Source organism: Vespula vulgaris, chromosome 11 (genome assembly GCF_905475345.1).
Source record: "Vespula vulgaris chromosome 11, iyVesVulg1.1, whole genome shotgun sequence".
In the NCBI taxonomy this organism is placed as follows: domain Eukaryota; kingdom Metazoa; phylum Arthropoda; class Insecta; order Hymenoptera; family Vespidae; genus Vespula; species Vespula vulgaris.
In genome coordinates, this window is record NC_066596.1 from 2,341,143 (window position 1) to 2,365,620 (window position 24,478).

The 24,478-nt window shown below is 32.8% G+C and overlaps 2 protein-coding genes, 1 long non-coding RNA gene and 1 other non-coding gene across 15 annotated transcripts in view; 3 read left to right on the plus strand and 1 right to left on the minus strand.

Annotated features, from left to right (window-relative positions):
* Positions 1-1,743: 1,743 nt before the first annotated feature.
* Positions 1,744-4,116, plus strand: LOC127067809 (uncharacterized). Of its 2 annotated transcripts, XR_007782756.1 has the most exons (6): positions 1,744-1,755; positions 2,178-2,224; positions 2,321-2,435; positions 3,377-3,491; positions 3,799-3,913; positions 4,010-4,116. It is a non-coding gene; the product is annotated as an uncharacterized LOC127067809 (long non-coding RNA). The 2 variants fall into 2 exon arrangements; XR_007782755.1 differs by lacking the exon at positions 4,010-4,116 and having other exon boundaries at positions 3,799-3,964.
* A 5,529-nt stretch (positions 4,117-9,645) lies between these two features.
* On the plus strand, positions 9,646-9,719 carry Trnai-aau (transfer RNA isoleucine (anticodon AAU)). Its single transcript has one exon. It is a non-coding gene; the product is annotated as a tRNA-Ile (tRNA).
* A 1,118-nt stretch (positions 9,720-10,837) lies between these two features.
* Positions 10,838-22,752, plus strand: LOC127067669 (mitochondrial uncoupling protein 2-like). The gene is made up of 6 exons (XM_051002895.1): positions 10,838-10,987; positions 14,477-15,064; positions 15,276-15,397; positions 17,899-18,008; positions 19,738-19,950; positions 20,255-22,752. The coding sequence occupies exons 2-6, from the start codon at positions 14,945-14,947 to the stop codon at positions 20,638-20,640; spliced, it is 951 nt and encodes a 316-aa protein (XP_050858852.1). The 5' UTR covers positions 10,838-10,987; positions 14,477-14,944; the 3' UTR covers positions 20,641-22,752.
* The window catches only part of LOC127067664 (cytosolic carboxypeptidase 1-like), a 67,006-nt gene continuing 64,933 nt past the window's right edge, over positions 22,406-24,478 (minus strand). For 9 of the 11 annotated variants that reach the window (XM_051002878.1, XM_051002879.1, XM_051002876.1 and 6 more), the window contains one exon: positions 22,406-24,244. In XM_051002878.1, coding sequence (XP_050858835.1) covers positions 24,133-24,244 — 112 coding nt within the window. In that variant the 3' untranslated portion in view covers positions 22,406-24,132. The remainder of the gene's footprint in view (positions 24,245-24,478) is intronic. The other 2 variants (XM_051002874.1, XM_051002875.1) reach the window with 2 other exon arrangements.

Genomic DNA, 24,478 nt, shown 5'->3' on the forward strand with positions numbered 1-24,478 from the left:
CGAGTTTTCGATCGCATTATATACAATCACATATTATGTTTTTTCATCTTACACAATTACTCAGGAAATATATGAAGAAAGAAGTTGGCTTACCGGTAGTAGTCGTTGATCCTTCAAACAACGAACATCTTAATTCTGGACCATGAAAAACGATGCACTAAATTGATTCTAATTCGATTCTGTTCTATCTCGTGAAACTCTTGAAAATCTGAAAAATGTGAAATCTCAATTAATACAGGATAAAATTAAAGGTGAATATGTATGAAAAAAGAAGATTTGAAAAATGTATGTGTATATATAATGTGTAAAAAATCTATACATGTGTGTGTGCTTGTGTGTGAATATATATATGAAAATCGAATATAAAACAAACTATCGATCAATAATAATTATAAACGCAAAGTTATTGAACAGAGTCACTATTAAAAAGCGAGAGAAGTATCGATATTGTAAAAATCAACTAGAAAAGTAAGAAAAAAAATAGACGCGGTAGCTCTCAGGAGAATCGACGAAAGGCTGATTTCATTTTCGCGAATATCTTTTAAACGCCATAATATCCCGACTTGCGAATGCGGCCTCTTAAAAATCGCGTGTTTGACTATCGATTGGTGTATAATAATCAGGTGTACGTTAGAAAAAATCTGCTAATTACCTGTATTTGACGAGAGGAACAGGGCGACGTGTTTGCTTGGTACGAATTGAAGCAGCAGTGGCGTCATCTACATTGTGAAGCTAGTTAGATTCGCACGGCACATAAATATTGCATCATTTTAAAAATATTACGCACTAATAAATATATTAATTTTTCTTAACATTTTATTGAAAAATAGCACAGAATATAAACTTATCAAACGTCTTAGTGTTTTCTATCAAGTTATATAAAATTCCTGCCAGATTCCCGCGTTCGAATTTAGGTATCTTTCTTCTCTCACTTCGGAAGTCAAAAAATAACTAGTTAATAAATCGAATAATCAAATAATTTATCTTTTCGATGATCAATATCTCTTGTAAATGTTCGGAAAGAATGATATTTAATTATACTTGCCTATAGATTGATCTATAAATATTGATTAATAAATAATTTCTATTGGAGAGTATTTGTTATGTACTCGTTGGTAGTCAAGTTTTAATGGCTTTGAAAGAAGAAGAAGAAGCTGCAACGAAGAAAAAATTCATCCGAATAAGGTAAGAAAAAAAAAAGATCTCGTCTAGATTTTCGAACATTACTGATCAATATAAATTCTAAAAAGCATTAGCACATCGAGCAATATTATTTTTTGCAAAAATATCTGTATTTCATCGCAAAATATGCGGACAAAAATATTCACTCTCGTTTGCTGTCACACAGATACTGGACACATTCACACAAACATGGAACCGAGTATAAAACATTGTCTTCAAGCTGTGAATCTACAACCTGTTGTAAATTGATACGCTGCATTCATAATCTTTTAGAAAGATTCTTTCAATGCGAAGGTAAACACAAACCAATACTTTTTCATTTGCTTGTACACATTTATTATATAGCTACATAAGAATGTCGAATTAGTTTCCTTTTGTGCGCCGACGAGTGAGCATCTCAATACTAATAGACACACGCTCCGTGAGTAAAAGAGAAGAGTTAATGTAAGTACATTAGTCGATCATTCCTTCATTCATTAATCTATACGATTTGCATCGTTTTAGAATTAAATGGAGTAGTGGGGATACTCTGCCACCCGCAAAGTGATATAAGGCGGCCGCCTTTGACAGTGGGTCCAGTCATGCCACGAATTTTCACCATACACATATGAATCCGCGTGGTACGCACGCTCCGCAAGTAAAAGAGAAGGGTTAATGTAAATACATTAGTCGATCACTCGTTCATTCAATAATCTATACGATTTCTATCGTTATAGAATGAAACGGGGTGGTGGGGATGGTCTGCCACTCGGAGGAGATATAAGGCGGCCGCCTTTGACAGTAGGTCCAGTCATGCCACGAATTTCCACCATACACATATGAATCCTCGTGGTACGCACGCTCCGCAAGTAAAAGAGAAGGGTTAATGTAAATACATTAGTCGATCACTCGTTCATTCAATAATCTGTACGATTTCTATCGTTATAGAATGAAACGGGGTGGTGGGGATGGTCTGCCACTCGGAGGAGATATAAGGCGGCCGCCTTTGACAGTAGGTCCAGTCATGCCACGAATTTCCACCATACACATATGAATCCTCATGGTACGCACGCTCCGCAAGTAAAAGAGAAGAGTTAATGTAAATACATTAGTCGATCACTCGTTCATTCAATAATCTGTACGATTTCTATCGTTATAGAATGAAACGGGGTGGTGGGGATGGTCTGCCACTCGGAGGAGATATAAGGCGGCCGCCTTTGACAGTAGGTCCAGTCATGCCACGAATTTCCACCATACACATATGAATCCTCATGGTACGCACGCTCCGCAAGTAAAAGAGAAGGGTTAATGTAAATACATTAGTCGATCACTCGTTCATTCAATAATCTGTACGATTTCTATCGTTATAGAATGAAACGGGGTGGTGGGGATGGTCTGCCACTCGGAGGAGATATAAGGCGGCCGCCTTTGACAGTAGGTCCAGTCATGCCACGAATTTCCACCATTCACATATGAATCCTCATGGTACGCACGCTCCGCAAATAAAAGAGAAGGGTTAATGTAAATGCATTAGTCGATCACTCGTTCATTCAATAATCTGTACGATTTCTATCGTTATAGAATGAAACGGGGTGGTGGGGATGGTCTGCCACCCGTGAAGTGATATAAGGCGGCCGCCTTTGACAGTGGGTCCAGTCATGCCACGAATTTCCACCATTCACATATGAATCCTCATGGTACGCATGCTCCGCAAGTAAAAGAGAAGGGTTAATGTAAATACATTAGTCGATCACTCGTTCATTCAATAATCTGTACGATTTCTATCGTTATAGTATGAAACGGGGTGGTGGGGATGGTCTGCCACTCGGAGGAGATATAAGGCGGCCGCCTTTGACAGTAGGTCCAGTCATGCCTCGAATTTCCACCATTCGCATATGAATCCTCATGGTACGCATGCTCCGCAAGTAAAAGAGAAGGGTTAATGTAAATACATTAGTCGATCACTCGTTCATTCAATAATCTGTACGATTTCTATCGTTATAGTATGAAACGGGGTGGTGGGGATGGTCTGCCACTCGGAGGAGATATAAGGCGGCCGCCTTTGACAGTAGGTCCAGTCATGCCTCGAATTTCCACCATTCGCATATGAATCCTCATGGTACGCACGCTCCGCAAGTAAAAGAGAAGAGTTAATGTAAATACATTAGTCGATCACTCGTTCATTCAATAATCTGTACGATTTCTATCGTTATAGAATGAAACGGGGTGGTGGGGATGGTCTGCCACTCGGAGGAGATATAAGGCGGCCGCCTTTGACAGTAGGTCCAGTCATGCCACGAATTTCCACCATACACATATGAATCCTCATGGTACGCATGCTCCGCAAGTAAAAGAGAAGGGTTAATGTAAATACATTAGTCGATCACTCGTTCATTCAATAATCTGTACGATTTCTATCGTTATTGTATGAAACGGGGTGGTGGGGATGGTCTGCCACTCGGAGGAGATATAAGGCGGCCGCCTTTGACAGTAGGTCCAGTCATGCCTCGAATTTCCACCATTCGCATATGAATCCTCATGGTACGCACGCTCCGCAAGTAAAAGAGAAGAGTTAATGTAAATACATTAGTCGATCACTCGTTCATTCAATAATCTGTACGATTTCTATCGTTATAGAATGAAACGGGGTGGTGGGGATGGTCTGCCACTCGGAGGAGATATAAGGCGGCCGCCTTTGACAGTAGGTCCAGTCATGCCACGAATTTCCACCATACACATATGAATCCTCATGGTACGCACGCTCCGCAAGTAAAAGAGAAGGGTTAATGTAAATACATTAGTCGATCACTCGTTCATTCAATAATCTGTACGATTTCTATCGTTATAGAATGAAACGGGGTGGTGGGGATGGTCTGCCACTCGGAGGAGATATAAGGCGGCCGCCTTTGACAGTAGGTCCAGTCATGCCACGAATTTCCACCATTCACATATGAATCCTCATGGTACGCACGCTCCGCAAATAAAAGAGAAGGGTTAATGTAAATGCATTAGTCGATCACTCGTTCATTCAATAATCTGTACGATTTCTATCGTTATAGAATGAAACGGGGTGGTGGGGATGGTCTGCCACCCGTGAAGTGATATAAGGCGGCCGCCTTTGACAGTGGGTCCAGTCATGCCACGAATTTCCACCATTCACATATGAATCCTCATGGTACGCATGCTCCGCAAGTAAAAGAGAAGGGTTAATGTAAATACATTAGTCGATCACTCGTTCATTCAATAATCTGTACGATTTCTATCGTTATAGTATGAAACGGGGTGGTGGGGATGGTCTGCCACTCGGAGGAGATATAAGGCGGCCGCCTTTGACAGTAGGTCCAGTCATGCCTCGAATTTCCACCATTCGCATATGAATCCTCATGGTACGCACGCTCCGCAAGTAAAAGAGAAGGGTTAATGTAAGTACATATTTATATCACTCATTTTTTCAATATTCTATACGATTTGTTTTGTTTTAGAATTAAATGGTGAAACGGGGATAATCTCCCACCCGTGACGACAACAAACTCAGACCTTTGACCGATTATGACAGTTAGTAGTTCAGTTGTGCTTCGTATTTCAACGAGGGAACTTAGAAATTTTCACAGATGCAATTCGTGCCAGTATTAACAAAGACTTAAAGTAAGTATATTTCTCTATTACATATTTGTTGATTGATTGAAAGGTCCGAATCGGCACGAGTGATTGGTTGTAATTAATAAGTAAAAGAGCATTGAGTGACCATTAGTAAACGCTTTGTCGATTTTTCGTTTCAGAATTGGTTTAAAGTTGCGTTATATTTATTATTTTTCTTTCATGTTTTAAAGTAAACGATGGTTTTAGTTCTTTGTCATTAACTGTAGTTATCGAATACTGTTGTAGTTGTTAAGGCACGAAGCAAAGAAGAGGCTATATGCTATAGACGCACCACAAATTGTGGCTCGAGGGCAACTATTAGACTATTGAGTTATTTTCGAAGGTTTGACAAAACCCTTCGAAAATGGCACTCAGTCACATTTTAATTTTACCATGTGGTCACTCAAAATGTTCTTATGTAATAATAATAATGACTTCAGAAACACGGACAACGTTACATTCCATCTCTCTTCCCGAATTGTTACGTGTATGCGTAATAGAACGTGTAATAAAATTATTACATATTTTATTCATTTTTCTTATTAAAGTCGAGTAGTAAATTTTTCTTTTCTTTACATTTTATTTTCTAAAGTGCAATTAAATTTATAATTTATCATTTTGATAAAATCAAATTCTATATTAAAAGCATTACTACGAAACGTATAATATGTTACACTTATAAGAGATTACAAGCTGGAAAAAATAAAAATACACTGAATAAAAGTACGTATGAAATTAAAACACACGCACCCAGATTTGAGGAAAATTCTATCTTTTATCACGTTACGGGAAGAGAATATTCGTTTAGATTACGGTCGGGAATTTTTCATTTTGATTTTCTCTTACAAATTTAAATTGAAATAAATTCAGAATTATTCCATTTTAATTACTTTAGTTTCTATCGGGTGGGACCCTTGGGAGGGGCCCTCGGGTGTGGGCCTCAGGCGGGTTTCGTTCTTTCTCTAGAGAAAAATTAAACAAATTTGTGGCAAACTGATTATGATCTGGTCAAATAATCTTCTAAATGTTTATCCATTGTTCTGAGTTCTATCTTTCTCTCGAGCACGTTTTGCGTTTCTTATCTTCTTCCCTTTTTCTTTTTCTTTTTCTTTTTCTTTTTCTTTTTCTTTTTCTTTTTCTTTTTTTCCTACTTTATTACTTTTTATCTGTTTCAGGTTAGATCATCGAGGGGCCGATCATCGAGGGATCGATCATCGTCAAATTAAATTTTTACAGGGAAGTATTAATTGTACATTTGTTTTTTTCAGTTTATTTAATTATTAATTTATTTATTAATTTATATTATTGTTTAATGATATATTTGATTTTAATTATTGTATTTTTTTAATTATTGTTTGACTTTTATTATCTATATTTGCATATAATTTTGCATATAATTTTTACATGTTTATCTTTTCTTCTTTCATTCTTTTTCTGTTTCAGGTTAGGTGATCGAGGGACGGATCATCCTGGGATTTCTACACGGAAGTTAAAGGAACCTCTCTGCATATAACGTTTGTTATACGCAGGGAGGGTATGTCTCCTTGCTTCCGTACGCGAATGATAGGGAAAACACTCACGCGCGTGACGGCCGGCACGCGCGTGGGTGTTCGCGAACGCGAGATTAAGTCCTACCGAGGACTACGCTTTGATTTTTGAAATCGAAATAGACACGACCGGTCGTGTCTCGAGATGTCTGAAGCCGACGGTGTGGACGGTGGAGCAATCTGTAAGCGGGGTTTTATACATCTCCAGTTTGCTGAGAAGCCCGAAGCTCCCGAAGCGGAAAGGCATCTCGGTTCGCGGATTTTAGAGTAGAGTCCCCGTTAGCCCGTGGGTCCCTAGATGCAGCAACCTCCACGCGGTGGGACCTGGGTCGGTAGTATTTGCTATATACTAAAACCTATGTTTAAATTTTATATATTATGTAATATTTATAACTAAATTATTTATATAATTATATAGCACAAATACTACCGGGCGAATGGCTGCGTATTTCAATATTTTTCCAAAATCTCTTTTCTGTCTAATTTCAATTACACGTTAAATTAATTTCATTTTACATTACTGATCATACTTTAACAGATGAATACATTGAACATAGGAGAATTTTTAAATAATTTGTTGAGAATCTAAACTAATTTTTTAGAAACACATAGAAAACTTTTCTGTAGTACCTAAGTTCGCTGTCATATCTATTTGTTCTTATTTACTTTTATTAAATTTTTATTAATTATTAGTCTCGGGTGGGACCCTTGGGAGGGGCCCTCGGGTGTGGGCCTCAGGCGGGTTTCGTTCTTTCTCTAGAGAAAAATTAAACAAATTTGTGGCAAACTGATTTTGATCTGGTCAAATAATCTTCTAAATGTTTATCCATTGTTCTGAGTTCTATCTTTCTCTCGAGCACGTTTTGCGTTTCTTATCTTCTTCCCTTTTTCTTTTTCTTTTTCTTTTTCTTTTTCTTTTTCTCCTACTCTATTACTTTTTATCTGTTTCAGGTTAGATCATCGAGGGGCCGATCATCGAGGGATCGATCATCGTCAAATTAAATTTTTACAGGGAAGTATTAATTGTACATTTGTTTTTTTCAGTTTATTTAATTATTAATTTATTTATTAATTTATATTATTGTTTAATGATATATTTGATTTTAATTATTGTATTTTTTTAATTATTGTTTGACTTTTATTGTCTATATTTGCATATAATTTTGCATATAATTTTTACATGTTTATCTTTTCTTCTTTCATTCTTTTTCTGTTTCAGGTTAGGTGATCGAGGGACGGATCATCCTGGGATTTCTACACGGAAGTTAAAGGAACCTCTCTGCATATAACGTTTGTTATACGCAGGGAGGGTATGTCTCCTTGCTTCCGTACGCGAATGATAGGGAAAACACTCACGCGCGTGACGGCCGGCACGCGCGTGGGTGTTCGCGAACGCGAGATTAAGTCCTACCGAGGACTACGCTTTGATTTTTGAAATCGAAATAGACACGACCGGTCGTGTCTCGAGATGTCTGAAGCCGACGGTGTGGACGGTGGAGCAATCTGTAAGCGGGGTTTTATACATCTCCAGTTTGCTGAGAAGCCCGAAGCTCCCGAAGCGGAAAGGCATCTCGGTTCGCGGATTTTAGAGTAGAGTCCCCGTTAGCCCGTGGGTCCCTAGATGCAGCAACCTCCACGCGGTGGGACCTGGGTCGGTAGTACTTGCGAAATATCGAAATCTATGTCTTAATTATATCTAAAATTTGTAACTAAATTATATATGTAGTCATATATCGCAAGTACTACCGGGCGAATGGCTGCATATGCAATCGTTTTCTAAATTCTTTTTTCTGTCTAATTTCCGTTAGAAGTTATATTAATTACATTTAACATTGTTAGTTATCTTTTGACAGATGGATAAACTGAATATATCAATATTCTAAATCAATTGTTTAAGAAAACTCACAGGAACCTTTTTTTGCACTTATATTCGCTGTCATTCCTATTTATTCTTATTTCTTTTATTAATTATATACTTTTGTTACTTATATTGATTAGTTTTATTAACATATATTAATTATTAATCTCGGGTGGGACCCTTGGTCGGGCTTCCGTCTTTGCATCTTCTATAACTCTTTTTCTCTTTTTCTTTTCTTCTCATCGTTTCTTTGTTCTCCTTTTTCTTTTCTCTTTTTCTTTCATTCTTTTTCTGTTTCAGATTAGATCATCGATGGACCAATCATTGAAGGATCTATCATCATGAAATTATACTTTTAGAGGGAAGTTAATGAATATAAATGGCTTTTTGTATATAATTTTGCATGTAATTTTTACATATTTATCTTTTCTTCTTTTATTTCTTTTTCTGTTTCAGTTTAGGTGATCGAGGGACCGATCGTCTTGGGATTTTTACATGGAAGTTAATGGAACCTCTCTGCATATAATTTTTATTAATCTTTTCGAGGACGGAAGGTCCGAATTGACATGGACTTCTCATTGATTGGTTGTAATCAATTAATAGGTGAGCATACTGAGGCATTACAATTAATACTTTTTATTTAATCTTTATTCAGAGAATTGTAAATCGCTATACGGTTTTTTCTTGATTATGTCTGATCCACCATTATTTTTTACCAAATACAAAAATTTCTGTCACACGATTATCGGATTGTTGGATTAGGATTATGAACGTATTACGTTTAATTAGTATAATGTGAGAAGCATAATAAGAACAGTACTTCTCTATTGCGTTTATAGTTCAAATTTTAATCATGACTGTAGCTGAAATCACATGCGTTTCGAGTGAAAGATAATGAACAATCTTAAAGGTACTCCGAAAATAAAATTATGGTTTTTAATTTATTATATTTAATCTCTCCTTGCTCTTTTTTTTTCTTTCTAAAAATACTTTTTGGGTTATACATTTTATTTACAAACTGATAACTTTATTGTCATTCTCGTCTGAGATTGCTCTCAATTAAACAATATGACAGAAACATAACGTCAAACATGCGTTTAACCTCTTTTAACCCATGATAGTTAGGTGGCTCAGTCAAAGTCTATTCCTACAGGAATTACGATTAAAGCTGATCAATCTTATCGATTGCTTCACAATGATATGAAGAAATTTATTGAATACAAAGTGCAATGATTTAGACGCAATTGAGTCTTTAGGAAAATTTTTATCGCTTAATCATTTCGAGATAAATTTATTCTGTATATAAATCGTTCGTTGGTAATCTCTATGTATGAAAAATTATCTATGATATGTATAAGATAACGATTTTCTACGCGATTACAACAGTAAAAATATATTGATTTTCGTTTATGTATCTGATAGAACACGTAGTTAACATCTGGCCCATTAGCTCAGTTGGTTAGAGCGTCGTGCTAATAACGCGAAGGTCGCGGGTTCGATCCCCCCATGGGCCAAATTTTTTTTTTTACTTTTTTTTTCTTATCATATGTACATATTATTGTATCATCATTTTTATTATTCTTAATATATAATTAAGCTTGATATAAAGCAGAATTTTATTCATTGATATCAAACGATTATTAATCGTATAAAGTTGTATCTGAAATAATTATTATATGTCTCCGAAAGAAATATTTTTTGGAAATAACATCTGATTTTGTCTCGAATCAAGAATAAAATTCTAATTATAAGTCCAACTTTGATTTATAAAAAAAAAAGAAACTTGAACATTTATATTGCATCTTTGCGATTTTGAAAAAATTATAATACTGAAGTCGATATAACTGTGTTCTTTTTAAGAATCATACGAACAGTTTTCCTTGAATTCCATCAAAAGTCACGGTCATTTCCTACGAATCGGTATTTCCTTTTGCATATGTATGCATGTATGTATATATATTAGCGCATGCGAAAACCTCTTGGAAAAAAATCATGCGATAATATTGATTACAAGTAAAACTCTTCTATAGTTTACTACAATTATATTAATAAAAATAATTTTTTGCCTCGTAGAATATAATTGGATTTTGACAAATATATGGAAATAAATTTTTATCGTGCAACATTTAGTCATTTCTTAGATTTTCAGGGTCGTACGTTGCTCTTAACCTAACGTCGTTGATTTCAAAAGGTGCTGCACCTTTAATAACATCTTTATAGATATTTTATATACAAGATACAAAAATAATTATTCCAAATTAAAGTGACACGTAACATGGGATAAACTCATTTTTATTGTCGGTAAGAAATTACTTCATAAAAACGTTTGTTATGGAATTGTCATTCATTTTTTCTGTCTATTAACACGTAAGACATAAAATTACGCAACTTTTTAGTAATGCTTTATTTGTCCAATATATACGATGAAAAGAAACAAGTGTTACTTCACTAATACAAAAAATAGAAAGTCATTAGTGAAACTTAATGTTTCCAATGTTAATTAAGCACTTTGTATTAAATTTAATAACTACTACGTGGCTTAAAAATTTTTTTTTAACACCCTATATACGTTGCGGGTAAGGGTACATCAAGCCATAACGTTCCTAGAAAGTATCGATCTGTCCGCAAGTGGAGCTTTCTTTGGTCCGTGTTGACGTCATTCGTAGAATATGATTGGTCGACGCTGAATCTGAAGTTTTCCTATTGGTCGACAGGCCGGTATAAGCGATGCTTTCACGGTAGCCGGCTTCAGTTGTGTTGTTACTCACTCACTGTACACTTGGTAAGTACCTTTCAACAAAAGACACATTTTATTTCCTCATTATTTCTTTATTTCTTCACGGTTAATTAGCAATTTATTATGTAAAACAATCAAGAAAAAGAGAAAACAAGCAAATGAACATACAACTCAAAATAACAACAAAAAACTGCATGAATTTCCATTTTCACAGTTTTACAAGAATCAAATTAGTTCGACTTCATTATACCTGTCTAATAAAAGAGCTATCAAGTGATAAGACGGCCTTGAAACATAACATTTTTTACTATCAAGATTAATGTTATACAACATGTGAATACGAAAAGATATTTTTCTTTATTGTTTGGAACGTGATAAAAAAAGAAAAAAATATATGAACGGGCCAAAGTAAAAGATATCAGGAATAGGAAAATTACACGAAAGAAGTAAGACCTTGGTGACATAAGCCTTCTTGCCGTATCTAAATAATATAATGTGACAAAGAGATCGATGTCTCATACCATTTCCATCTGTAATTACGGAATCTTTTGTGTAAAGCCAATGCACATATATATTTGTCTGTGCACACATTTATTTCTAGATATATTTCCATGCAAACAAATTCTATTGATCGTTAAATAACTTGAAATAAAAAAGAAAAAATTACGAAGAAAAATAATAAATAAAATACATTCTATCGTTTGTAATTATCAAACTGCAATTTCAAACAAAGTATTTTAGTTATTGATAAGGAAATATAAAAAGAAAAAAAATACTACAACTTAATTATTTTCATCATCTTTTAACAAGAATGTAAAAATTCTAACTTGATGCAATCGAGTAAGCTGCAGTGCATATGCGCGAACGCACCAGAAAGACCGCATCGATTTGCTAGGAATAGACAGACAGAGAAAGAGAAAGACAGACAAACAGACAGACAGACAGACAGACACAGAGAGAGAGAGAGAGAGAGAGAGAGAGAGAAAGAGAGAGAGAGAGATTGCACAAGTATGAAAAAATGTTGATCCATAGAAAAAAGACAAAAATATCATTTAAAAGTGTTCATAATTAATACACGAAGATACATGTGAATAGTTTAGCATTGAACTTGAACTAGTTAGGATCTAAGTTATTCAGAAATGAAGTATAGTAGTTCCAATATTATTACTTATATTCGAGTAATATTTTTTTTTCCTTATTTTTTTTTTGTTCGTTCATTTTTTATTTATCACGAGTCTAGTTTGATTTATTTTTGTAGATATGGCGAATAATAAATGGTTTTTCGTTTAATTTCTGTTAACATTTCCGGCATCAGCAAATGTCTAATCAATATAGTAGCACTATATCATATTGGTTTTATCCTCATGCGCAAGGATATATCAGAGACTGCGCGTCACCAGAACACTTTCTATTACCATTAGAAAGGACAAGCTTTGAATATTCAAATACCCCAAGGACTTCTATCGATCGTCATTAGGCTATAAGTTTACAACCATCTGATATTTCATTGTGTTTCGTCGAATGTAAATATTTATTTCGTCATTTTTTTTCAACACTGCGTTGTATTCCTGCAAATTATCCTAATTGATTAATTGTACATAATCGTTCCTTGATTACGACACAATATTAAAACTTTCAATTAATTATCCGAAATAGTTGGGCAAATTAATAAATTCTAATCAATTATGAAGTCCCATATTTCATATTTCATATTCATGTTATAAATTTAATTATTTTGCATCTGTTAATCAATTTCGTTAATCATTTAATAATCATTTGTTATAACAATACGCATACAAATGTGCGAAATAAAATAAAGAGCGGCCAAATTATAAATGCTAATTATAAATGAACTTTCGTATTCTTATTCTATTGTCTATTTTATTGCATGTGTAAATATATTAGTATCATATATAAAGTCGATAGTTAGCATGACGACGGTATATAACCGTATATGCGAATTGAACTTTAGAATAGAAATCATTGCTCGAAGGTCACTTCAGTGGTTTTCAATGTTTGTAAATATTAAATCCTATCATATACAATTTTTTTATATAATTTTCTTGTTTTTATGATATTTTAATTTCTCATATAATAGGATCACAATGATCATTATCGCAAATCTACATTTTTTTTATCGATTTGATAGATCAAAGATCATCGTTTCAGACATCAAAGTTCTTTAGACGCTGTTGAGAGTCACTGTTAGCTACTATATTCGCAAGATAAAAGACGAAAGTTAAGAAGGAAAAATACGAAGTTTTTTTAACGGTAAATTAAAAGCAAATCGTTGATCTTCGTTTACGAGGTCAACGTGAAAGAAATTAAATTTAATCAAAAATAAATTCAAAACGAGACTGACTGATATTAAATCTCGATGGACTTTAAACTTGACTTCTTTTTTTTTTATCGATCAGTCGATCGGCTGATGCTAAAAAATTTGTATTTCCGCGTTCTTTTTTTTTTTGATTAATTCTTTTTTTCTGATGATATGCCAATTAGAAATTTTTCTTGTTAAACAAATACAAATTATGAACACTTGTTCATGTTATACGTGTCTATTGTTAATGAATTTCAAATACTTTCATTTTTACATAATTTACACATATCATTTTATTTTCGTGGATGACTTTAATCACGATTTAAAAAAAAATTGTTCAATAAACAAATGTGAGGATAATAAAAAAATAAACGATGCAATAAAAATGCACATAATATATAGTATATGTTATCAGCGTTATTTATTTTTTATTACTACTTTCTCGACATTCGATCGATCTAAAGATCAATGATCCGTGAAATTGCGAACTTGGACTTGATTAATAGATAACATGTATATGTTGTATTGCACATGTGTGTATTAATAACAATCAATTATACGTCCCAACTGTTTTATGCGACTGCAATTTATTATCTTTATCTATTCTTTTTATCGAGATATCTGGATAAAATAAAAATAAGTTTACTCTTATATTAAGAATGATTAAAAATAAGAATTTTTATTAACGATCGATTATCGTAGAGATAATTACATAAAAAGAGAAACAGAAAGAGAGAGAGCATTCTCGATTTCCTTCATTCTAATTGGCTCATTTCCAAAAGTCATTCTATTTTCAAGCTGAATAGTTAGAATACCATGTTTTATACCATGCAAGTTCGAGTTTCATCTCGTTAGTATGCCAATTTGTTAATTAACGTGAGAAAGTTACAATATGAATCATCAAAAAACTGACAAAGTCGAAAATTCGTGTATCGCAAAACGTAAAATTAATTCATAACACATCGATACTTTATTGAAGAAGTTATTGTATTAATCGACAATGTAGAATGAGTCTCAAGTCAATTTTTAAAAACGGTGTTATATTAATCATAAATTAAAAGACTTTCGTAGACAATATTACTAAACAATAATATTATATTGCTCATTAATATTGTCTTATATTATCTAAGATTAATAATTGCATGATATAAAAAAAAATTGCAACGATATACATATATAATACAAGCCAAAAATTTTGTGTTCTGTTTATACAGGAGAATAGTATGTATAAAGTACTTAACAACAAGGAAATCAAACACGAGTGCTCGCAGTCGAGAGGACTGCACGCTTATCCTGATCACTTCAGGGAACCTAAAGAGTTCTATCTCTAAAAAACCCACTCCCCCATTCATGAACATCTGAAGTTTCTTGTCCTCTGGTAGGACCACCTTGTATATAGTGTACATAAGATCGCTTGTCTAATCAAACCAGAGCTCAAAACTGGACGAATCGAATTGCTACGAAGGAAAATAATTAAAAAGACGTCACGCGGGTTTGCAAAAAAAGAAGAAAGTAAAGTGTAAACAATCGCACAATAATCTTTGTCACCGGCAACAAAGCACGCAGCATCAAGAATTAATTCGATCAATATACCATTTTTTCCTCCCACACATTTTCCTATACACTCTTCGATAAAGTTCGAAAGTTAAAAGATTAAAGAGAATAAAAAAAAGGATAACATCATGAAGCAAGGATCATCGGAAGATTTGCACATCGGTTTGAAGCTATTGACAGCTGGCACTGCGGCTTGTATTGCTGATTTAGCTACGTTTCCTTTGGATACGGCCAAAGTCAGAATGCAGGTACACAATTTAATTTTTCTATATGATATAATATTGTAATTATTTTATTAACTAATCGTATATTATTATTTAGATCACGTGTTATTTATTATTAATGTTAATTATCAAATATGTCGATTAAATTGTTAACAATTTCAATGAACTTATTTTTGAATGAAATTAATTTTTAAATGAATTTTTTTTTCTTTCCTTTTTTTTTCTTTTTTGTAAGATCGCTGGCGAAGGACGAACTATATTGCTGGCATCGACGGAAGGTCCGATGCTAGCAATGAGAGCGAGTCAGCCAGGACTTTTGGAGACAATGGGGAACATCGTCAGGGTCGAAGGAGCAAGGTACGTTGTTTAAGATCCTATTCATAATTTTCACTTGATTAAATGGGGTAGGTAAAATAATTCAATTTATATATATATAAAAATATATATACTATATACTTATTTATCATATAGTATATGCGATATACAAACTAGCCGACCATTTTGTTTCGTAATTCGATTGACTCTTATCTTTATCGTTTAAACGATCAAGTAACTCGCTACATTTACGGCCTGTTCGCCGATCAAAATAATAAGAAAAGGAAAAATGGATTTAAAGAAAAAAAGAAAGAAATATACAATTCTCTCGCTTTAACGAAAATAATGCAGAAATTTTGGAAAATTTCTCGAGTCGATGGCTCGTACACGTTCAAAGCTTTTCAATTATCGTTGCAATGCGATCGATCCCTTCGTCACTGCCAACGGTTCACTGCAAACGGTCTAATTATACTAACTATTTATATCAATTTACATAAATTACATAAATTTCTTACTTTGCAAAAACGTCTTTCTTGTTTTAATCGTCGATCTGAAATTATTTAATGTAAGATTTGTCACGTATGAAGGAAAAAGGATAAGATTAAAATTTAATTAACAAATAAAATATAGAATTTCTTTCGTTTCGTAGATTGTTTTTATCAAACCATTATTATTATAGTCTTACTATAGTTAGGCCGAGTGTGTATGAAGAGGGAATATTACAATTGGTAGCAACGACGGAGATCGATTCGAAGTTTACTTGAAGAAAACATAAAAAAGAAAAAAGAGATAAAAAGAACAATTGCGAGCTTCGATCGGCAAATTGCAAAGCACTCGAAAGTGATAACGCTCGTCGACTCGTTCGATCGCTTTTTTCTTCGATTCAAGTTATCCGTTTCTTTTCAATATTTATTTCTTTGTAAACTCGTATTATTATCTGTTAAATCTTTTCATGTGCCAACAACGAGTGTTCCTCGTGTTTCTCATGTCCATAAAAAATCTAATCGATTGTCTGATAATAATATGATGATTAAAAAATAAAAAGAACGCAAGTGATTAGGAACGACGTTAGTGGCACTCTTTTTGATAACGTTCGTTCGATCATTCTTTCTCGCGAAAGTTGCTTTTTTATCTTTTCATAATTTAATTATATATTTTCTTATTGTAAACGCAATTTAAAAATAACGCACAAGATTTGCACTATAAATCATTTATTATATACGATACAAATTATCGATATAAATATATATATATATATATATATATATCAATATATACGATATTATAATTAAAGTACTAATCGGAAAAAGAAGTATTGATTCGAGTATTAATTATTATAGTTTTTAATGAACGATTGAGAAATAAATTTGTTTAAAACATAGTTTCTTTTTTTCTCTTTCTTTATAACAAAAAGCAACTCTCGCTCGATCGAATAAACGCATCAAATTCTTCATTCTGTATTTTTTACTGCGCTATTTTTTTTTTTCTTTGCTGTACTTTTTTTCTTCTCTTTTCTTTTCCTTTCTTTTCTTTCCCTTTTCATTTCAAATCTCGCGCGTACTTTCTTTCCTGTGTTATATTTATTTTGCCTAACTGCAGTTTACTTTCGCGAATGCCAGCCCGGCATTCTTCTTCCTTGGTTGAGCTTTCAACGCGTTTTACTCTTATACGAGACAAGTTAGTCCAGCTCTCGGCGCAAGCTCTCTCTCGATGATACCACGCGGCTCTCGGGCCGTCCTCTTTTCTCTCGCGTACGTCCACCTAGTTCTCCTATAATAATATAAAATAATAATAAAATTAAAAAAAAAAAGGAAACCGAAGAATAAAAAAAAATGAAAAAGAATGTAATAAGTAAATTATTAATAATCTTCTCGATACATTGGCTTTAATATGAGATACAATTAAATTTTAGCATTGCGTCAGAATACTATATATGATTTTTTCTAACAAAAGCAAAGATATGTATATATATATATTTATTAATATCAGATTTACTTTAAATTGTTTTTTTTTTCCATTACAATTGATCACGTTGATTAAAGTTGATTAAGTTAATTAAGTTAATTAAAATGAAATGCTCAACAATAATAGTTATCATTTCCTGACTGGATTCTGTTAATCTAATGTTTAAAGAAAGAGAAGTCAAAGGAAAACTAACTTAATAATAAGAAAGAAGAAAACAAGCCAAAAAAGAAAGACAGATACTAAGATCCGAAAGTACGAATAACAATTTTGCCTATTTTTATCTATTTTGGAAAAGAAAAATCACGAACTTTACTGAAAAAAAAGATCAATAAATAAAATACATTAGAAGAAAGAAAGGAGAAGAAAGGAAATAAGGGAGGTGTGTGGGTTTAGAAAAGAAAGTAAAAAAGTAAGTGGGACATAGGTAGACAAAATGAGAGAAAGAGAGAGAAATAGAGAGAGAGAGAGAGAGAGAGAGAGAAAAGAGAGACGAAGGAAAAAAATGACATTTTTCACACCCGGGGAAACGTTTGAGGGTAAATTTTGAGGGCGGTGAGCTTGAGCGAGGGTGGTTACAGGAGCCTGTACGGAGGTCTGTCCGCGGGACTCCAGAGACAGATGTGTTTCGCCAGCGTACGGTTGGGCCTCTACGACAGCGTGAAGTCACTCTACGCTGGAATCATCGACGGTACATCCAACAAACTCCTAACTTTTGATATATAATTCTTACGAGGGTGCGCAAACGCGCACGCCTAAGTACGTACGGGTACTACATCTCCATCTCCATCATTTAACAAACACTAACACATACACTCACAGCATACATATATACATACATACATACATACACATGTAGAATCAAACATACCAATAACATATAGATTAATACTAGGTGTGTTACGAACTAACTGAGTTTATGTAATATTGGAGTAAAGTGTAAGGTATTAATTCAAGTGAATTAGAAACAAATGGTTTCTAATAAATTTGGTATCGTGAAATTATTTTTCTCGTTGTTACGACGTCCATGTTAATTAATTAGTAATTGTGATTTGTTTTGATATGTAATAGATATGTGATGATAAGTATTGATTGAAATCTGTAGTAATATAATAGATTACAATAAATTTATTTAATTATCGCGATTCGTTAAGGTCTTTTGAAATCTGAATTAAAGTGATGTCGTATTTCTCGATTAAAATAAATATTTATTGATTACGAAAAGAAATAATTTTTAGAGCCAGATTTATTAGAATATATTTCTTCACTAGGTATATAAATGTTACACAACTCTGAAATAAAACTCAAATATTTTCTACACACCCTGTATTACGAAGACAAATACTTACAGATAACAATATTATATATTTGATCTGCTACAGTCTACTCTACGCTACCTTAATTGATTGATTACTTAATTAATTAATTCTTCCTGTCAAAGGAACAAATTTATTGTCTCACATGATTGAAAATATACGTATCTACATGAAATATATGCATCGAAAGAGAGAGAGAGAGGAAAAAATTAATATACGATTTTTTATATAATATTTCGCGAGCATTGGATTTCTCGAAAAGAGGAATTTCGTCGCCGTCGTCGTTGTCTTCGTCACATCGTCGTCCTTCTCTTCGTCAAAAAGGAGGACGAATTTATTTAAATAAAAAATAAGCGAGAGACAGAGAGGGAGGGAATTGTCGATGATAGGAAAGAAAAACAAAAATTATCTTATCAAACTATACCGTACGTTTTTATAAATCCTACTTGATTCTAATCAAATAATATTTCAATATTCAATTAATTTAATCCTAATTTTACGTTTTTTAAATGAATTCTCGTTCAAATAATTGCAATCTTATCTCTTTCATTTCTATCGCAGAAAGTTAATACAAAATTCTTGTCCGCAGATTAATTGATAAATTGAATTGTTCGTATTCTCGAAAATAAAAACAAAAACAAAAGTAAAGAAGATCGTCGGTTTATCTCATCGGTCGAAGATTCTCTTTTCTCGTTTTCGTCATTTCAAACATTCGACGCGTGTTCATGTAATTATTAATTGACTCGAAGCAAGAAAAAAACAAAGAAGAATAGAAATTATAAAAGGAAAAAGAAAAAAAAAAGACAAACAAATTCATTCAACAAAAAGAAACATGTCAGTAATTTAATAAATTAACATTATTAACTAAATCCTCTGATGTTACTTATGATCAAACGACTGCATAGAAAATTGAAGAGAAAAAAAAAAAAGAAAGAAAATAGTTGTAAAACGCGAATGATGCGTATTCTAAATCCCAAAACCTATATCCTTTAACATATCTTTTGAATTTTTTTTTCTTCTTCTCTTCTTAAAATTCGTTCACCAAGACATTTTCGTTCCTCGCAAAATAAGATTTCTCATTGTAGGAAATTTCTCTACCGACAGGAAATAACCGGAGCGGTTCGATGAATATTGGTGTTCGTGTAATGGCCGGTATCACAACCGGTGCTTTGGCGGTGCTCTTTGCTCAACCCACTGACGTCGTTAAGGTTCGTCTTCAAGCTGGAAACAATGGACGTTCATCAGTGAGATACAGCTCAACTCTTCAGGCTTATAAAAATATTGCCAGTGTCGAAGGAACTCGAGGTCTTTGGAAAGGTATTTTTCAATTTACTATTTTTACAAATTTAACATATTCATAATTTTAAAGTTATATGGAGATGAGTGCATTCTCCTTTCCTATTTTAAATAAAACATTGCTTCAAAAAAAGTTTGCTTCAAGATTTGAACTTAGACTGGTTCGAAGTAACCCAAAAAGTAAATCTATTCGAAAGAATCCATGTTGCATATAATAAAAGCATGTTGAAAAAGTAATAAACCATTTAAGATAGAAATAGTTTAGAAAATAGTAAAAAAATTAATAAATGATAAAAGATTGTTACTTGTCCCCTTTTTTTAAAAGGTACCATGCCAAACATCTCCCGGAACGTTATTGTAAACGTTGCTGAGATCGTTTGCTATGACATCATCAAGGACATGATCATTGGCTCTGGTTATCTTCGAGACGGCATCCCTTGTCATTTAACAGCCGCCACAGCTGCTGGACTTTGCACCACTCTAGCTGCTAGCCCAGTCGACGTTGTTAAAACTCGCTACATGAACAGCGCACCTGGCGAGTACAAGGGTGCAATTGAATGTGCAGTCAAAATGTTCGTTCAGGAAGGGCCCGCTGCTTTTTACAAGGGCTTCGTGCCAAGCTTTACACGATTGGTATCCTGGAATATCATGCTTTGGGTCACCTACGAACAAATCAAGAAACATGCGAAGAAAATCTGCGGCCACGAATAAATCGTCTTCTCTTGAAAAAGAAAAGACGATTTAATATAATTCTTTAAAAACATAAAATTATGAGATTAGAGTCGATTGCAATTGATCTGGAGATTGATAATGTAGTTTGAATTATCGTTGTTTCTCGCACCACTTTCTGTGGTACAGTCCTATTAGCATGAGTGTCATTGTTCTTTAGAATCAGCGTTGCTTCTTGTTCTCCACGATCAATTGACTATCGTACCTTTTCTCTTGCTAAACTCATCATCCTAATCTTCACTTTATTCTTAATCTAATTTCTTTATTTAAATATGTATGATCGTACGTAATGAAATATTTCAAATGGTCAAATTGAAAATTAATATCAATTCAAAACGTAATCGACTTCCCTCCGAAGTTGATTACAATTCGTTCTTCTGAAAAGTAGGAGAATTGCTTATAGTATTAAACGCTGATAACTATTAAATCTCGTCATTCTTTGCTCGTGGAAGTTTGATTAGAATTATTGCTTTTTTTCTTGTGTTTATTATAAATATATGCTTGAATTACTAAAATTGAAATGATTTTCAACATATATTGGGACATACGTACGATCGTCGCAAAATCTATCGGATTTTAGGCACTTATATAAGCATAGGTTTTGGCTATTGGTCGGCTTTAGAAATTCATAGAAAATTCAAGTGCCAGCGAAAGATAGGATTTAACGATAAACGCTACATATTTTTACGCGCCATAAAGACAATAATATTGTGTCATTATTTTGATATATTTGCCAATCCTATTGTAATCGTGAAATAAGAATTTTCACACTTGAAAATCTTCAGTCGCGTCGATCGATAAGTCCTTAAAATGTCATCGCGAACGATCTATCTCGTCTTATTGAATTAAGAATATGTAACGTCCAAGCAGTCTCGTTTCCGTCAATTAATCTTCATACAGGGGCACAATTTTTCTTAGATTCTCGATCATCGATTTTCTATAGTTCGAGTTTTAAAAGATAAGTTATCGACTATTCGTCGTCTAGTTTCCTACATTAACGATTGATAGTTTCTGCTTTATCGAATGTAGGTATATGTGCAAGAAAATATTTATCTATTACGTATTTAATTGAAATCAGTAACATATCTCTTTCATTGGCGCACAGTGTATTTAAATATCTACAAATATTTTTTATCGATCGAGAGAAAGAATTTCTTCAAAGTATAGTATTATATAGTATACTGATTTCAATATTTCGTAGTTGATTTTGATATTATTATCAATTTATTTTTTTAATACTGATTAAGGATAGATCGAAAACCGTGCTTATTGCTTTCTCAAAGCCATTGAAGAAGATTTATATCCGGAGCGATCGATGATTATTTTCACGATTAGCGTTCGATGACAAAGTATAAATCCACTTTAGTAAGACAAAAAAAAAAACAAAGAAGAAAAGTTGCTACGTATTTAATTACTACCCGTTTTAAACAAATCTTATCTTTAACGCTAGATATTATTTATCTGATAGGTCGCTGGCCGAACTATCCTTTTTCTGAACGCACGCATGAATTTGAAAAAAAAAGATTTCAAATTCTTATCTTATCTTTAGGTCGCTCGCTTTTATTCGTATATAACTTACCGTTTTTCGCATTCTCGCAAATCCGATATTCACGAATAATATCTATGGTGTGATTACTGTAATCATTTTTCAGAAATGTCCACGTCTAATGTATTTTTTTTTTAATTTCTATTTAAAAAGTCTCTTTTGCATGCACGTGTATTTCATAGCACACGTTAGATATATATATTTTTTTCATTTTTTTTTTATTATCATTTTTACTTTGGACGCGTAATTAACGTGAACACGAAAAAGAAAATAAATATATCTATAACTATATTAATAATAATCGTTACACCGTAGAGCACTGTCATGTATACTGCTTGTATTAAAGCAATTAACACAATAATAACCAGAATTTGTTACACTTGGTAACAAGCGAGTGATGTTCTCTGTATAATATGTGTGCGATCTTATTCATATTAAGGTGAATGAAAAATGATCTAACCAAAAAAAAAAGAAAAAAGCAAAAAAAAAAAGAAAACAAAAAATTAAAAAAAAGAAAAAAAAAGGAAATTAAACAATTTTTTTTCGAAGTGACGTTGAGTATTTATCAACATACGATTTATTACCTAGATAGATTAGTCATCGTTCGACGTAGTTTTAGGATTCAACTTGATGTTTGGATTTATTTCATAGTTCTTTTTTTGTTTCATCTTTATTTTATTTTATTATTTTATTATTATTTATTATTTATTTCTTTTTTCTATTAAATTTATCACATGTAAGTATCTGATAGCGAGGTACAGCGAGAGAATACGAGTGCGAGCGATCATCTTCATGTTATTCTAGTACTCAAAGTAGATTAGATGTTTTAGCTAATCGCATGTACGTGAACCATTATATTTGAAAATTCCTACGAAAGATATTGTCAAATAGTTTGTTCATCCGAACAATCATTATGTACTTTTGCTTTCGATTAATTCTCGTAGACTTAATATAATTGGATTATTCTTCGTGTTATATTCAATATTAATTGGCTGTGTATTAATTTGTCAAATAAGATTTTAATGAATCATGTTTTTTAAAATGACATAGAAAAATTGTAAACAGAAGAAAATTTAATCGTAACACGAAGAATGTTCCATTTCGAAATTCTGGTTCCGAGAAATTTAAGTTCGATTTTCTTAAGAAAAAACAAAAAAAAAAGAAAAAAAGAAAAAAAAATATTGTAAATCCATCAATAACATCGTAACAAGATTTAAAAAAATTTTTTTTTTAATTTATATAATGCAAAGGATAAGCCATACAATCCTTTCTATTTATTTCTCTTCATTTTCTTTTTTGTGATTTTGTTGATATTCAGAATAACAACTTATCGCATAGAATATAGATAGCAAATAAGTGGTAAACGATTTGAACCATTTGTTACGATTTTTCAATAAATCTTTTTCACAAAATAATAACTTCGTATTTGCCCGATTCGGAACCAGAATCAGCATATTTTCCAAACATCAACGGCTAATAAATTTATCTTCTGGCAAGTGAACGTTCGATTCGCAAATCTTCCAAACTCAGAAGGAAAGAGAATCTTTAGGTCTCCAAATCAGACTCGTCCGAATCACAACTGGAGGATACATCGTCCTCCATGCATCCTGATTCTTCAGGTATCGTTTCTCCCATTGGAATTCTACAAAAACACAGACAAAAAAAAAAGGAAATGAATCAATAAATGTCCTATAACAAACAATTTATAAACAAATAGGAGTACAAGTCGAAAGATTAATCGAAAGTAATTAGTAATTAGGCCGGTCAATCAAATTAGATCCCAAATGAAGCTTTTCATCTCCTTTAGATCCTAAAGCGAGTTTGTGTTAGAAAAAAACAGATTAGAAAGAAAGATAAAAAAAAGAAAACAAGCATACAAAAAAACGTGCATCATCACGATTTTCAATCGATAATTACATTTCCCTTCGTTAAGGAATCCCAGTGATATGATGTATGGCAAGTTTGTCCTGAATACATTTAGGTATTCTTCTCGTTTTTCGTAGGATACATTTTCGTGGACAGCAAGACTCTTCGATGTATCTGTGTTCAACAACAATCTGATCCCTCATAATCTCATTTAACTCGAGCGACAATAAGAAGTTTACATATCTAATTTATTAAAGTGTGATAGAGATTGCTAAATCTATTTTTTCGAACTTGTTATTTAATCAAATGATAAATATATTATAATAATATAATAAGAGATTTTAGTATGGAAATATTTTCCATGCTAAATAATATAAGTTTCCATTTTCCTTTTTTTTCTTTTTTTTT